The sequence below is a fragment of the Vanessa tameamea genome, chromosome 10 (assembly GCF_037043105.1).
Source record: "Vanessa tameamea isolate UH-Manoa-2023 chromosome 10, ilVanTame1 primary haplotype, whole genome shotgun sequence".
NCBI classification, from domain to species: domain Eukaryota; kingdom Metazoa; phylum Arthropoda; class Insecta; order Lepidoptera; family Nymphalidae; genus Vanessa; species Vanessa tameamea.
Window position 1 is genome coordinate 1,179,374 of NC_087318.1, and position 15,722 is coordinate 1,195,095.

At 33.7% G+C, this 15,722-nt stretch overlaps 1 protein-coding gene across 1 annotated transcript in view; it reads right to left on the reverse strand.

The window, feature by feature from the left end:
- Positions 1-6,972: 6,972 nt before the first annotated feature.
- The window catches only part of LOC113395931 (neutral ceramidase), a 30,925-nt gene continuing 22,175 nt past the window's right edge, over positions 6,973-15,722 (reverse strand). The window contains exons 3-14 of the mRNA XM_026633676.2: positions 14,901-15,050; positions 13,993-14,169; positions 13,428-13,555; positions 13,034-13,235; positions 12,634-12,843; positions 12,175-12,294; positions 11,884-12,087; positions 11,516-11,731; positions 10,977-11,072; positions 9,168-9,335; positions 8,760-8,881; positions 6,973-8,478 (exon numbers count right to left, since the gene is read on the reverse strand). Coding sequence (XP_026489461.2) covers positions 8,301-8,478; positions 8,760-8,881; positions 9,168-9,335; positions 10,977-11,072; positions 11,516-11,731; positions 11,884-12,087; positions 12,175-12,294; positions 12,634-12,843; positions 13,034-13,235; positions 13,428-13,555; positions 13,993-14,169; positions 14,901-15,050 — 1,971 coding nt within the window. The 3' untranslated portion in view covers positions 6,973-8,300. The remainder of the gene's footprint in view (positions 8,479-8,759; positions 8,882-9,167; positions 9,336-10,976; positions 11,073-11,515; positions 11,732-11,883; positions 12,088-12,174; positions 12,295-12,633; positions 12,844-13,033; positions 13,236-13,427; positions 13,556-13,992; positions 14,170-14,900; positions 15,051-15,722) is intronic.

Below are 15,722 nucleotides of genomic sequence, written 5' to 3' on the forward strand. Positions count from 1 at the left end.
TTTTTTAGTGTCTTGCTATTAATATTTTTAAAATAATGCAGACTTTTGTTAGAGAATTTCTAACATAAAAAAAAAACGTGGTCGCTTCGATTTGATGTATTTGAAAATAATAATGAATTAAACGATAATTTGCGAAATATTATTAAAAAAAAAACACCTCATCGATCAATGCAAGATTAACGATTGTGTAATGTTGATATATTGAAAAAAAAATCACTAATCTCAGAGCGCAACTTGTACACAGATTTTGATCAAAGTATTTATATTTATATTTTTATAAATTTGAATTTAAACGTCGAAATGGGTCGCCTGGTGTGTTCTCATCTTTTTATTGACGATGAGTTTGTGTATTAGGCACTAATTCTTGGGACCATCGAAACCAGTCTTAAAAACCTTGAAACCATACCAACCAACCATGACTTACGAATGACAGTTTTACAAATATTTACTTTATATTTACCTATATATTCTCGCTCCATAGCTAGAATATCCTACCTACATGAATATTGATATTTATCGTATTAAATTATTTTTTGTATATATATAATGAATGAATGAAATGAATGAAATATACTTTATTGTACACCACAAACAAAACGAAACACACAGAAATAAAAGTAAAACAAAATTAGTAAAATTAAAAAAAAACATATATAGAATTATTATTTATTAAATTATTTATTAAATAAAAAATAACATATATAGTATATCATTAAAAAATTTGCAAGATAATATTATACTATAAATTATACCTATGTGTATAGATTTATTAAAATGAATACGAGTTCAACGAAAGTGTAGATATTAGCGGTTAGGTTTAACATGTGTTAAACTTTTACAACTCACAGCCCATAGCATTGTGTACAGTATTGTATAGAAATGCGTAGATTAAAGTTTTCTATCTATCTATAAAATAACTAAATATTCTGTGAATCACGAGGATAATTATTTATCAGATATTTCGATTAGTTTTATCAAATAATGTTTTTAATTCTTTGCAAATCTCAAGATATACATAGTTAAGGAGAAGAACCGACCACAAATATAAATATAAATATAATATAAATATAAATATTGGACAACATCACATACATTACTCTGATCCCAATGTAAGTAGCTAAAGCACTTGCGTTATGGAAAATCAGAAGTAACGACGGTACCACAAACACCCAGACCCAAGACAACATAGAAAATAATGAACTTTTTCTACATCGACTCGGCCGGGAATCGAACCCGGGACCTCGGAGTGTCGTACCCATGAAAACCGGTGTACACGCTACTCGACCACGGAGGTCGTCGAACAAATATCTTGAGACCTTTGCTATTTTTAATTTATTTATATTTATAAATAATACTATTATTTTCACAATTGATCTTATTCTTCTCAAATATCATTAGATAGAAACGAGACCATTTCCCAGCTGTGAGCTTATGACAGGCTTGATTTACATTTATAATATAAATACTATATAATATTCAGTGTCTTCCTAGAACGCGACTAGTCCAGTCCAGCGAAGATTTTCTGATGGTCAGTGATAAAGTAAAATTTAAAACGCCAAAATGTATTAAAGTAAAATGTAAAAAAGGCACGGGCAACTGTAAGCCCCTGGATGTTGCCAAATTAAATTAAAAAAAAAATATTAAGTGCATAAAGTATTTTTAGCGTAAGTATTATTATCTAAAAAAAATAGTAAATAAATTCACGTAAAGAAAGGGTATTGAAACATTCCTATCCTAAAAACATTATCGATTGTCAAAATTAATTAGTATTTAGTTCCTTATCGCTCGAAAAGATTTCCCAAAATTATCTCGGTCGTATCGCTAATTAGTAACAATACGCGAATTAAAGTATAAACATATATTCAAACAATAATCGTGTTCAAAATCGCTTCAAAAGTTGTCAAGTGCTTAATTTATATGTATAATTTTTTGGTTATTATTTATAGGGTGGAGGGAAAGTGTCACCATTAGTCATAGACACGGGCGCTGCAAGAAATATATTCCTTACGTATTTTTATTTTTTACTTGTACATAAGTATTGAAATTCAATTTGTGTCATAGTTCTATTATATATGTTTTAACTGCCACGTTGGTCGAATGGCTAGATAAAAAGCCGATAAATATTTAGTTTTCTATCGAAAGATTCTCAGCAACTTCCCGGAGGTTGGAAGTTGTAAGTGTGTCCCGTGTCCCAGAAAGCATGTTAAGACGTTAGTCCTACGCCTATTTCTGGACATGTCGGATTAGCCATCCCATCGGATATTTTTATATATTTAAATACTTAATTGACCCCCACAAAGTAAATGGAACAAAGGGCGGACTTGATTCCTAAAGGCATTCTCTGTCAGTCAACCTTTAGGTCAAACAGAAAACAATGAAGGCGGTAATTAATAATTAAGAATAAACAAAAATATACATATAAGATTTTTTCTTGTATTCTTTTTATTAGGACGACACAGTTAATGAAACACAATTGAGTTTCTCTGTAAAAAGAGATTTATATGTTTAATTTTACAATAAGAAAGAATAAAATAAAATTTTGTATTTACCTACGAATTTTTACAAAAATAATATTTACATACCTGTAAAAAGAGAAACGACATTTAATGTTTATTTATTAACAATGTCTGTTCCTAAATCACAAGATACTTTATACTTTACTTTATACAATTACGAGATTGATAATATTTTTCATAATTATATTTTTTATAATTTAGTTGTCATGTCACTGCGCGTTCGATGACGGTTGATGCGCGGAATTCAAATTAAAGAATAATACATTTTTTCTTTACATCTCCCCCCCTCCGTAAAGAAAGTCAGGTGAAGATGTTTTTTCATGCACGGTCTTTAATCGTAGATAGGAGCTGGCGTTAGCTTTGAAATGTGGAAAAAAGTGGACTCTGATCTCTTATGTTCAATATTTATTTTGTAAATTGAGTTTGAAATTTTTTGTAAAATTTTGTACGGTCCAAGTTTCAATTCATCAAGCTTCTTTCGATTCAGTTTATTTCCATTTTCTATAAAAACAATATCACCGACTTTGAACTCTATATGTTTTCTATTTTTATCGTAAATTTTCTTGTTATAATTATGTGATTTGATTGTATTTTCTAAAGCTTTTTCCCTAGCCTGGATTAAATCATGGTCAGTCTTCTTCTGTTTCAGCTCATTTGGCAAAATCGTAACATCTGTACCATAAAGTAGGTATTTAGGAGCATATCCAGTAATAGTATGCTCCGTTTCATTGTATTTTTGCACACAGTTGTGGGCTATAGTCGTCCATGCCATTTTAGTGTCATGTTCGTTTATCTTGCACCGGATTTTATTAACCAATGTCTGGTTTAATCTCTCATTTAAGCCATTTGAAAAAGGAGAATTCACTGCTGTAAAAATTATGGGAATATTTTTTTCATCCAAAAATCTTTTAAATTCCTTAGAATTGATACCTGGGTATTGGTCTGATAGTATTAATTCAATACCATCACTTTCTGTACAGTTTCTTATTAATTTAATGAAGTCATTAGCATTTTGAGTACTTGATGTTAGAATATACGCGTACCTGGTGAAATGATCTAATAAAAGATGTAAATATTTCTTTGTTGATCTGGAACCTCCGAAACCTCCAATGGTATCAATAGAGCATATCTGAAAAGGTTTTGTGGCAGGACCCAAGTGGGACATCAACCCATATTTAATTTGTCCTCTTGATTTATTCTTTAAGCATACTGTACAACTTTCACAGATTTTTTTTATGTTTTTAGTCATATTTTCTGCTGTATACACTGAGCTAATCATTCTCTGCATTTGTTTAATTCCTATATGCCCCAGATCTGTATGTACACTTTTCATGAAATCTATGCTAAATTCCTCTGATATAATAATTTTTTCTTTCTTCCTTACTTTTTTGTAGTAAACATTTTGTTTTTTCATTAACTTGTTTTTTCTGCATTGTATATATTCATTATTATCCTGGTCTTTTAGAATATCTTCTAGTGTTATTATATTAACTACTTTTAACTGTTCCTCTGAGTTTTCATTTGGCCCAAGTACCGGGTTTCTGCTTAGACAATCAGCTTCAATGTTGTATCTTCCTGGCGAATATTTAATTTCGAAATCATATTGTGATAAGTAGTATGTTAGATCTCCTAATTCTTCGTCTGTTCTAGATCTTATGTTCATATTTTCCAATGGTTTGTGATCAGAAAATACAGTGAATTTCCGACCTATCAATAGATGTTGCCAATACTTTACACATTCCTTAATTGCTAGACATTCCAGATAGATGGCTTTCTTCCTTTTCTGTACTTCAGTCAATTTTTTCGAAAAGTACGCTACTGGTTTTTCTTCATTGTTATTTTGTGGTTGTTTTAGTACTGCTCCTACTCCTAATATACTAGCATCTGTGTATATATGAATAGGTAGGTTTTGGTCAAAGATTGTTAATATCGGTTGAGAACATAATATTTGTTTCATTTCATTAAATGACTCCTGACATGCATCAGTCCAGTCAAAGGTTTGTCCTTTTCTCAAAAGGTTATGCAATGGTTCCAACTTAATGGCTATATTTGGCACATATTTATGATAAAAATTTATTTTTCCCAAAAATTGCCTCACATTCTTTTGAGTTTTAGGAGTCGGGAAGTTTTTTATTGATATTAAGTTATCTTTCAGTGGTCTGACTGAATTATTTTGTATTATGTGACCCAAGTATTTAACTGTATCAGCTGCAAATGTGCATTTAGAGAATTTTAGTTTTAAGCCTTCGCATTTTATTGCTTCAAAGAGTTTTTCCAAATATCTGATATGATCCGAGAAAGTTTCTGAGAAAATTAAAATATCATCTATGAAACATACTGCGAAATCTCCAAGCTTGTGTTTCCGTATTATATTACACATTATTCTCTGAAATATAGCTGGGGAGGTTTTCAAACCAAATGGCAAACAGGTCCATTGATAGTGTCCCTCCTGCGTCACAAACGCAGTTTTGTGTCTATCTGTGATACGTAAAGGAATTGACCAAAACGCTGAGTTTAGGTCCAGCGTTGAGAAAAACTTGCAATCTCTCGTCTTTAGTATTAGGTCGTCAATAAGAGGGAATGGTTGTGATTGAGGCACAACAATTTTATTTAAGTCTCGAAAGTCGATGCACAATCTTGATCTTTTGTTTTCATCTCTTTTATAAGCTAATGTGACTGGTGCTGCGAATGGGCTATATGATTCTTCTATTATATTTCTTTCCAATAATTTTGCAATTTGATCTTCAATCTCCTTCTTATCTTCTATTGTGCAACGATATGGTCTTTTGGAGCAATATTTTTCTATAAGTAGATCAATGTGTGCTTCATAACCTGTTACCTGTCCTATGTCATATTTGTCCTTTGCAAAAACAGACTTATATTTCGAAATTAATTTATCAATCATGGCCTGTTTTTGAAAGTCTAAATGATTTATGCAAATTTTGAACTTTTCTTCAAGTATGTCTTCATTGAAGTTTATTAAATTATCATATTTAATCTCTTTAGAGACTATATCTACTTTGTCTGTTTCCTTGGAAACTATTTCACTTCTTTTTATAGGTAATTTCTGCGTAATTTTTAAGTTTTCGTTTTGAACTAGGTAAAATTCTTTTATACAATCAAGACCCACTAAAAAATCATAATCGAAATTTTCCTTGTCTATTACGAAAACATTCATTTTTTTTTCCACATCAAAGATGGCTATATCAAGTGTTATTACTCCATTTGCCTTTTTAACGCCATTAATCGTTTTTAAATTAGTATTGTTGCAATGACTGGTTTCCTTATTTTTTATTTTTAACAATTTAGAATTTATTAACGAAACGTTAGACCCAGAGTCATAGATTCCAGACACTTCAACATTTTTATTCAGTACTAATTTCACTTTGATCAATGGCGGTACTATTAGTTTTTTGGATCTTCACACTGCAATTCACATTCCAATTCTGAATTATTAACGAGCTTTACTTGCTTTTTATCTTTTTCAGTATTTGAATTTGTTTTAAACCAGCAAGAATCTTCTGAATGATAGCGTACGCCTTTATTTAATTTTTCACAAATGCTACATTTTTTTTTGTCGTTTTATAAGATTTTTTCTTGTATTCTTTTTATTAGGACGACACAGTTAATGAAACACAATTGAGTTTCTCTGTAAAAAGAGATTTATATGTTTAATTTTACAATAAGAAAGAATAAAATAAAATTTTGTATTTACCTATATAATTATTAATTATTACATACATTCTTATAAATAAAACTATAGACACAAAACATACACATAGTATCTAAAAAATAAATATCGGTCTATACTATCTATAGAAAAACATGAATAATAAATAATATATGTCCTGAGAACTGCGGGCTTTCTGAGAATATGTGCTCACGTAGGCGAGTCTTAAAAGTAAATTAGAGGTAGCATTTCTAATATGTCCAGGTACTTTGTTCAATTAGCACACAGCTCGAACATATAATGTAGTGGTTTTCCTTCGCGAATGTCTCGCCGCGTCCGAAATCGGTCAGAACGTCATCATCATGATTATAAATATATTATATCAACAAGTCAACAAATATATTAGATATCAAAAGATTAAAATCCGTTTATCTATTAAGATCGTATGTACTTGTAATTGATTTGTGTAGAGATGCCCGCAAATTATCAATGTTCGTACTCACGTGCCTAATATTTAGAGGAAATGGCGTTTGATAATTTGCAACTATTTACAATTGAAAAGCTAAGTTGTTTTGAAAATTTCCAAATATCGATCATGGTTTTGGTTAATATATTTTTTTATTTTATTAACTTGTTTTTAAAATGTAAGTCAAAAAACATAACGGATTATTAGAAAATTCGGCATTTTTTTAATGTTATGGGTTAAGATCTTAGGTCTTGCTTACTTTAGTCCAGATTGAAAGTTATAATAATTATAATTAATGTAATAAAACTATTACTATCGAAAAAAAAAACATTTATTTTTAAGTTTATCTTAAGGCAAGTATTTAATTTTATCAATATAATTAACACATAATTACGATATAAATGACGTATATCAGATAGATAAATATGTAGCGAGGTTACTTTAAAAGCAGTAATATTTATAATTTTAATAATAACAATATAATTTCAATATATTCGTCTAAATTTCATACAACTTTACAGGAATTTAAGTTAAATTGCAATTTCCTAACAGGAAATAATTTAATTATTCAATGTAGCAACACAAGAATGCGTCAGGACGCCTCGCGAAATGTTCGGTTCATTCTTTAACAGTTTGTGAAAATCATACTGTAATAAAATACATAAATACATATGTACCAAAATACATAATCTAATATTCAATTTTGAGAAAATATTATAATTATTTTTTTAAATTGTATGTCATTGAAACTATGTTGACAATAACCCTTACACAGATTAAATAAGCAACAAAGATAACATCAAACATAAACCATTATATACATTTTATTTAATTTGAAAATATATTTAGTATTTAAGTTTAAAAACAAACTGTAGTCCTTATTAATGATTTTATATTACAATAATAAATTTTACAATTGCAACACACAATTGTTAATGTATTCTTACACATATCAATGGCAACATTTTTTTTATAGTTTATATGTAGGCAAATAAATTACCAACTAAGAAATGTGACGTCATAGCACTATTTAAAAATAATGCGTTTGCTGTATGCTGTATGGCTGTAATTTTATACATTGGCTCAATCAAGTTCAGCCATGATACCGGTTTAGAGGTCAAGGCAATTATAAGTATCGCTTTATGGTGGTAGAATAACTCATTACACCACATTGATTTGATTTTTGAGTACTTATTGCATTTTAATTTGTGTCTGAAGTAAAACTTCTTAGGGGGCGATTTGATAATCGTAGGGTAGATGAGAAATGAGATTTATTTTTTTGGATGCATCACGCTTAGACGCTTCAGTGCATAGAAGACGAGAAGACAGACAATGACGATTCGGTGTGAAAGCGAGCTATATAATTAAAAAGTTTCACTTCTCTCACGCGCACGCGCAATTTGTTTACCATATTAATGAATTTTAAATTTCGAACGGCTACGTAAACAGACATAAATAGTTTCAACATTAATTACAAAAAAGTAATTAAAATCACTTTAATTGAATCGTCTAAAATAGTGGATTTTTCAATGAATTAATAAACAGAATTTCTACCATTCTAAGGGCTAAATATCTATCTTTGGACACTACTGACTATACTTACAACAACATAAGTGTATTTACATATATATTATATACCTATAAGATATTAGGTGACCTCAAAGGGATCTGTGAACCCGTGGTATGGGTAGATACCCCCGAGGATGTACTTGTAGTTCCCGTAGTGGTGCAGCCTGTACGTGCCCGGGGGAGTCCCCGCGGGGATTTCCCATTCGATGTCAGCGTAACTGGTACCAAGGATCTTCGAATTTCGGCGCCAGGTGAACCTAAATGATATATTTATCATTGAATCAAATTAAATTACAGACTCTTTTAATGACGATTTAGGAATCTGTCAGGACATGATTTCGTCGAAATAACTACCGTTACCCGTAGCCTCGGTAGTTAATTTTTTTTTTATTTATATAGAATATATTTATATAGTATTTATCAGTGAACTGAATAAATTATTTTAATTATTTAATTAGCATGGGGCGATAACTCATTGACATTGTTGAAAAGTGCACGTCCTAAGCCAGGGTGCAGGCGGTGCAAAGAGGTGGCGCACCTGGTGTCCCAGTCGGCGTCGCTGGCCACGACCTGCCAGGCGTCGTCGTGGGCCGCCAGCTGGCGCTCCACGGCCGCGAACCAGCGCCCGTGCCGCGCGCTGTTGCGCGGGTGCCCCGACACCTGCGGGCCGGCCGTGTTACGTCTGCGAGAGTTCTACTCACATAGAACTCATCTTATAATGGCGAGTATCGAAAATTGTAGATCTAAGGTATAAATGTAGCAATGCAAAGTCTGGTCTTCCTTTCAACTTAGAACTCCATCATTTATCAACAGATTTGATTGTTTTATAAATCCCGTTTTATTTTATATTAATGTAAATATACGTACGATATTCCTTAGTAAGTTCAATTTAGTACGCTGGTTACAATACACACAAAATATTGACCATAAAACAAAGTCGTCTTACAAAAGAAGCTGTGACGACGTCATTATAGCTGTAGTACTTCTGCGGCTGCTTGACGCAGTCCCCGAACTCGTGTCCCCACGGGGCGGAATCCCACAGCACGGGTGGCACCAGAGTTATGAGCTGATCGCTGAAATCCGGTGGCGAAGGACCAGGTTCTAATGTCGTCCCCTATGAGTTATTAAATACAAAATCACAATCATACCTCCATTACTGTCTAATAGATAAACAATATTTTAAACTTGTAATTGATGAAAAGAAAAACCGAATACTTTTTTTTTAATAAGAACAATATATAATACAAAAAATGTTGCCATATTTTATAAGTACTTCGAGCGTAGCATACACTTGTATTAAATCTATTTTTTTTTCTCAAACCCCTTTTTGTTTATTTAACATTTACTAATACATTCAATTCAAACTAGAAACAAGGTTATATTAAAAAGGTAATAATGTCAGGTCAAAGACCATCATAAAACCCAATCTAATACAATACATTATGAACCTTAGCACCACAACATACGTTACATTTTCTAATTTCGTAAAACGAATTAAATGTGGGTTTACACGCTTTCACTTTGAGAAGAAAACTGGATCCTATGCAAATTGTACATTGTTTCTCAGTACAATATACGAGCGAGGGAAAGAGACAACAGATAATTGTTATACATACAAGGTTGTAAGTTGTTCTGACTACATATCATTAACGAATTCAACATTTAACAACACATAGAGAAGGGACCAAACATTTCTATACAAAATTCTTCATAATTTCAAATAAATTAACTTTGAATAATGACTATAATGACTCGCACGTGTCCGCGACAGTCCAAACGCGATAGCGCTTTTGCAGATAGACGGGTATCTCCTCTTAAATCAATCTATCTATTAAAAAAACCGCATCGAAATCTGTTATGCAACTTTAAAGATCAAAGCACACACAGGGACAGACGGCGGTTAGCGACTTTGTTTTATACTATGTAATGATTAGAATTTATTACGTTTGCGTAAAGATCATTTTCACATAAGAAATTAATAATCATTGATGGTTTTGAAGACGCACTTAATTCCGATGTGATCGATTTTACGAACTTTGGCGAAGCTACGTGAAAGTTTAAAAGAAGAAACATTAGTAATTAAAATAATTGTTACTAACTATATGAAATGGCCCGAAATAAATGATTATTATTATTAATTTTAAATGTTCTAGGCTAAGTAAATAAAAATATATTGTTTTTTTAATCAAAATACACTTTTTTTTAATTGTAAAAGCTAAATACATAACGAAAGTTGTGAAAATTTAATTAATATGCACGATAAAATGTATACTTTTAAAAGATAAGTCATATTACAGTTAAAATTAAACTATTTTTTTAAACCAAACTTTCAAAAATTCATCATAATTGTCCGTTTGCCAAATAAATAAATAAATTAGGAGTTTATTTAAGGACTATATGCGCGTGTATTACATCAAAGTTGCCATAGTTGCGTGCTGTCGGTCTATCTTGATGTATGTTTTCAATGAAATAAAGAGCACTCTTTGTGTTCGCAACCGATGTCAACTTTTAAAAACATGGTGACTATATTTAGTTTCTACTGACCCAAACCGAATAACAAATCGTTAAACGAACGTACGTAAATGCGTTTCTCGGTATTCGTTTCATGTTTAGCATTTATAACGGAAGTCTAAATAAACAGAAACGTGATGATTAACTTTGGTTAAAAATTTTTAAAGACAACAAATTATGTATAAAAACGTTTAAAATTGACTTGACCACAATTTGTATATTCATAATATAAAGATAGGGTCACCTGCACGAGCGCATCGGCGAGCTCGGCGTACTTGTGCAGGTAGATGTCCAGCGTGTGCGGCCCGAAGATGGTGGACGCCGCCTCGTAGCGCTGCGCCTGCGCATACTTCATACTTAGTGACTAATCGGACATAAGGGAAAATATGCCATCCTAGCTACATCTTCCACGAAATTTTTATCAAAAAAATGAGACATTGCCATATACACGACCAGAAAAAGTTAAAAGTAAAGTAACAAGATTAAAATGTCCCACTACTGGACAAAAGATTTCAGATTGAAGATTTACGTTTGCAAGTTACATCACCTCTGCTCCAATGCGAGTAGGATACAAATTTGGCTGAATTTCATCCGACACGCGTATAATTCCCTCCGATTTATAATTTCATGAAAATATCCCCCAAATGAAAACTTAATGAGTCGTGCCCAACTTGTATCCACAATTTTCGGTCGAACTCACTCGTTCTAGCCTCACAGTAATCGACTCTCTAAAACTTTACAGCATTTCCGAACCTCGTTTTGTTTGGGTACTGTCTACTGTACCTGGTATTCCTCGGGTGTAGCGATGTAGTCGGCGTAGACGTTTGATAGTCCCGCCAGCACCACTCTCTTGGCTCCCGAGGCCTTCGCCACGACCTGCCTGAGCCGTCTACCGGACATGGTCGTGAACTCCCCGGGAACGGCTGCCACGAAGAGTCCTCCTAGACGCACTACCGAACACGAGACTATTTGTGGTTGCCATTCATATGGGAATTTCGCCTGCAATCGGAAAACGAAATGTTTCAGATACTTCCGGGTAAAAATATCATTAGTCACGTGCATTAAATTAAAATAGAAGGCGAGTAATGACTCGGAATGTAAATTCTTCAGAACAGGGCCGACCGGCGAGTCGGCAGGACCGGAACACTCACGCGGCCCGTGGCCAGCAGGATGGGCTTGGGGCGGTGGCAGCGCACGTCGAGCGCGGAGGGCGCGGCGATGAAGTCCCGCACGGCGTTCCACAGCGGGTTGGACGACGTGGTGCCCTGCGAGAAGTCGAAGGCGCCCGGCCCGTCCGTCGTGCCGGCCGCGAAGCTGTAGCCCATGGCCGGCACGCAGCCGCCCACGCGAGCGCTCTGCGGACGGATCGCTCGATATTCTTTCCGTGCAATAGAACATTTGTTGTAAAAACTAATCAATCGATTACAACGCTGATCACTTACATCGTTAAAAGTTTGCGTGACTGGGTCGTACGGAGGCACTTCCTGCTTCGGCATTTCGACGAACTGATGGATGATCCCGAGAGGACCCGTCAGATCTTCGCCCTTCTGATTGAGGACTTTCTGAAAAAATGAAGTTCGGAATTACCAGACGATGTTGAAATCCTAGTGCGGTCCAAAAATTTTTTCGTCCAGACATTCTCCATAGCAGTTCCATGTCTGGAACTTGGTTACGTTTAAATCACCAATTTCTAGAATGCTCTTCAAACTTGATCCTGAACCTGAACATCAACAATAAAAGAATAGGGCCTTTGCAAACAAAAAAATCTTCAGCTGATTAGAATGATACCGGCCGATATCGGTAAGGATCGTTTGTTTTGACACAATTATCTTTCATAACTTATTAATTTCTGCAACCAATAAATAACACGCTTTATGATTTTATCAAGTCTTAAGTCTTACCACCGCTGTGTCGAACATCTTAGTGGCAATAATCTTAGTGCTCTCGAACATGTCCCTTCCAGGGCCTGAAGCGAAGCACCTTTCTTTGGGCAAATCACATAGTAGCGACTCCTGGTCGCAGACTTTTCCGGAAAACTCACAGCGAGGACCTCTTGTATTGGGGGATACATCGCCAAGGTTTGTAGATGCAAAGGCACATACGATTCGACCCTGGAAATTTCAAATGTTGAATAGATGCTTCGATCAAGAAATTCTAGTAATCTTTTTTTGTAACTTAACAATAATTAAAAGAAAGTTATAACATACATATGGACGTTACGTGAAAAAAATAGTCTAACTTTGTAAAATAATGAACGTCTTCTACCAATATGACAAAAATAAATTCGAAGATAATTCTTACCTTTCCTGGCAAAGTATTGTTTCCGTTCAACGCTTTCTCCATAAGTATGGACGCGTAACCAACATTATCTGATGAGATGAGCCGGTTGGTGTTGTTCATACTGGTAGGATGGACAGCGAACCAGTTAATCACCCCTATAACCTTCTTCGAAGGGGTGACGAATCGTACTTGAGCTAGGGTTTTGTCGACATCGTATTTGTATCTGAAATTATTTTTTGTCGGTTTGAATTTTGGGGGTCAATGTATCCAATAAACTTCCTTTTTGTGTATGTACACTGCTGTGCAGACATCTTATTATTATGATATAGCGTGTCTTTTTTTAATATATTTTTCTAGAACAGTATTTATCACAAATAATTAACAGTTATTTCAATTTCAATGATAATATACAAACTTCGCTCTTTCTTCAGCTGGGTTCCGTAGATAGGACGTTGGCGACCTGTTGATGTTCGCGTCCAATAATTCCGCTTCGCCATATTCCATGCGGGCTGGTGTAAGAGTGTTGTGAGCTATTATTATACTCTGGAACAAAATAAATATTATTTTTAACCGAAAAACTTATAACCAATAGTTACAGTCAAACAAATAGGTCAATACAAAAATCTTTAGCATACTTGATTGCTGTCACCAGTAACATAGTGCTCACAAATTTAACCTAGACGATTATTTTGGAACCCTGTTTAAAATTCTGCTGCAAGATTGGATCCAAACATACTAACAGGTAGAGGACGATACAAGATATAAAATTACAAATCTACATTTCTTATCAAAGCGGAACGGAACTTTGGAACCTACGATTTCATTAACTCATTGACAATTTCATGCTTGCTGTTAAAAAAAATATATTAATTACTTGAATTAAATTAATTTTTGTACAAAAAACTAAGACAAAAGTGAAAAAGTTATTTTAACATTTTTCTTCTGCTAAGGATTTAAAATTCTGCACAATGACCACTTACTTTAATTATACCTGTTATGTAGGCAACATATGTCTCCTTGACGAAGCCTAGTATAGGCAAGTCGAAGAGGAAGTCGAGAAGGAAGCCGCCAGGAGTGGAGTGCGTGTGAGTCCCGCTCAGTATCACGTTACCTTCATTGTAAAGATCTCCGTAACGTTTTTGTAAACGTTTCAGTACCTGAAATATATTTTAATTAATATATACGATGTTATTGAAGAGAAACTTCTTTGGATAAAATGAGCTAAAATTAAAAGTCAAATTTTACATTTATATATTATGATTAGTTTCTTCTCACAATTTTCCCCATTGCGGGTCTGTAGAGGATGTATACCACATTTTAATGTCTGTTCGTACTGCTGCTAATCCTACTTCAGAACTAGCCAAAACTTATGTATAATATAGGTAAACATAACATAAATAAGCGAAACTAGATAACATAGAACAAATAATCTAAATATAAGAATACTTGTGTAATCTACCAGAGCGACATAATCACCCAAGTGACTCAACTCTTAAAATGAAAATTGAAAAACCAAAAGTAAGTTTTTCTTATTTCTTCACGTATTCACATAATGTGCTTAAGATTAGATACATAGTTTGACACAAACAGACGTTTACTTTCTTTATGGTACTGATACTTCTATCTAGAAATTCCACATTATCCAACTAAAACTAACTTACTTAAATTTTATATTTTTGCAAGTTGAATATAAAAGTTAGATAGCATGATTAACAACATTTTGGTTACCCTCCCAATTTATACGAACAAGTGACCAATTGTACGAATGAGTTCTTGATATTTAAAAAGAAAATGTTGTACAAAAAACCGCGTAATCATACTATTAACAACCATTATACATTTGCGGCCTTTACTTCATTTTGTGATGAAATTTCATTTGTTAAATTACCTCTTTTCTAACAGCATGTCCCATCATAGCAGCATCCACGGACACGAACACGAGGCGAGTCGAGTTATTGTCATCTGCGAGGACGAACGCCCGAGAGAACTGTCTCAAGTGTATGCCATGGCCTGATTGCTCCAAGTTGGCGTAACCCATCTGGAAATAGAATGCCGATATTTATGATCGTTCATTGACATTTTTTTTGAGCCGAGATGGCCCAGTGGTTGGAACGCGTGCATCTTAACCGATGATTTCGGGTTCAAACCCAGGCAGGCACCACTGAATTTTCATGTGCTTAATTTGTGTTTATAATTCATCTCGTGTTCGGCGGTGAAGGAAAACAGCGTGAGGAAACCTGCATGTGTCTAATTTCAATGAAATTCTGCCACACGTGGATTCCACCAACCCGCATTGGAGCAGCGTAGTGGAATAGGCTCCAAATCTTCTCCTCAAAGGGAGAGGAGGCTTCAGCCCAGCAGTGGGAACTTTACAGGCTGCTAATGTATTGACATTTTGGGTAAGCGTTGAATACTTTTTTTTCAAATTATATCTTGGTGCCGTTTTCATTTGAAGCACTTAGACTTTGAACTATTGTAACATCATTTGCACAACATATAACAGCCCGTCCTAATGCATCCACTGGTGACAGAGGAAAAATCAAATTTTCGATTTAAATGGAAGATACTGATAGCCATCTTCATGCGGTCAAGATTTTTTTATTTTTTTTTTTATTTTAGGTTTATATCAAATTATTTAAAATGATTAAATTATCCTTATGTACATAAATGTTGGCAAATTTTTAATCCAGCTTTCGATGCTGCAATATGT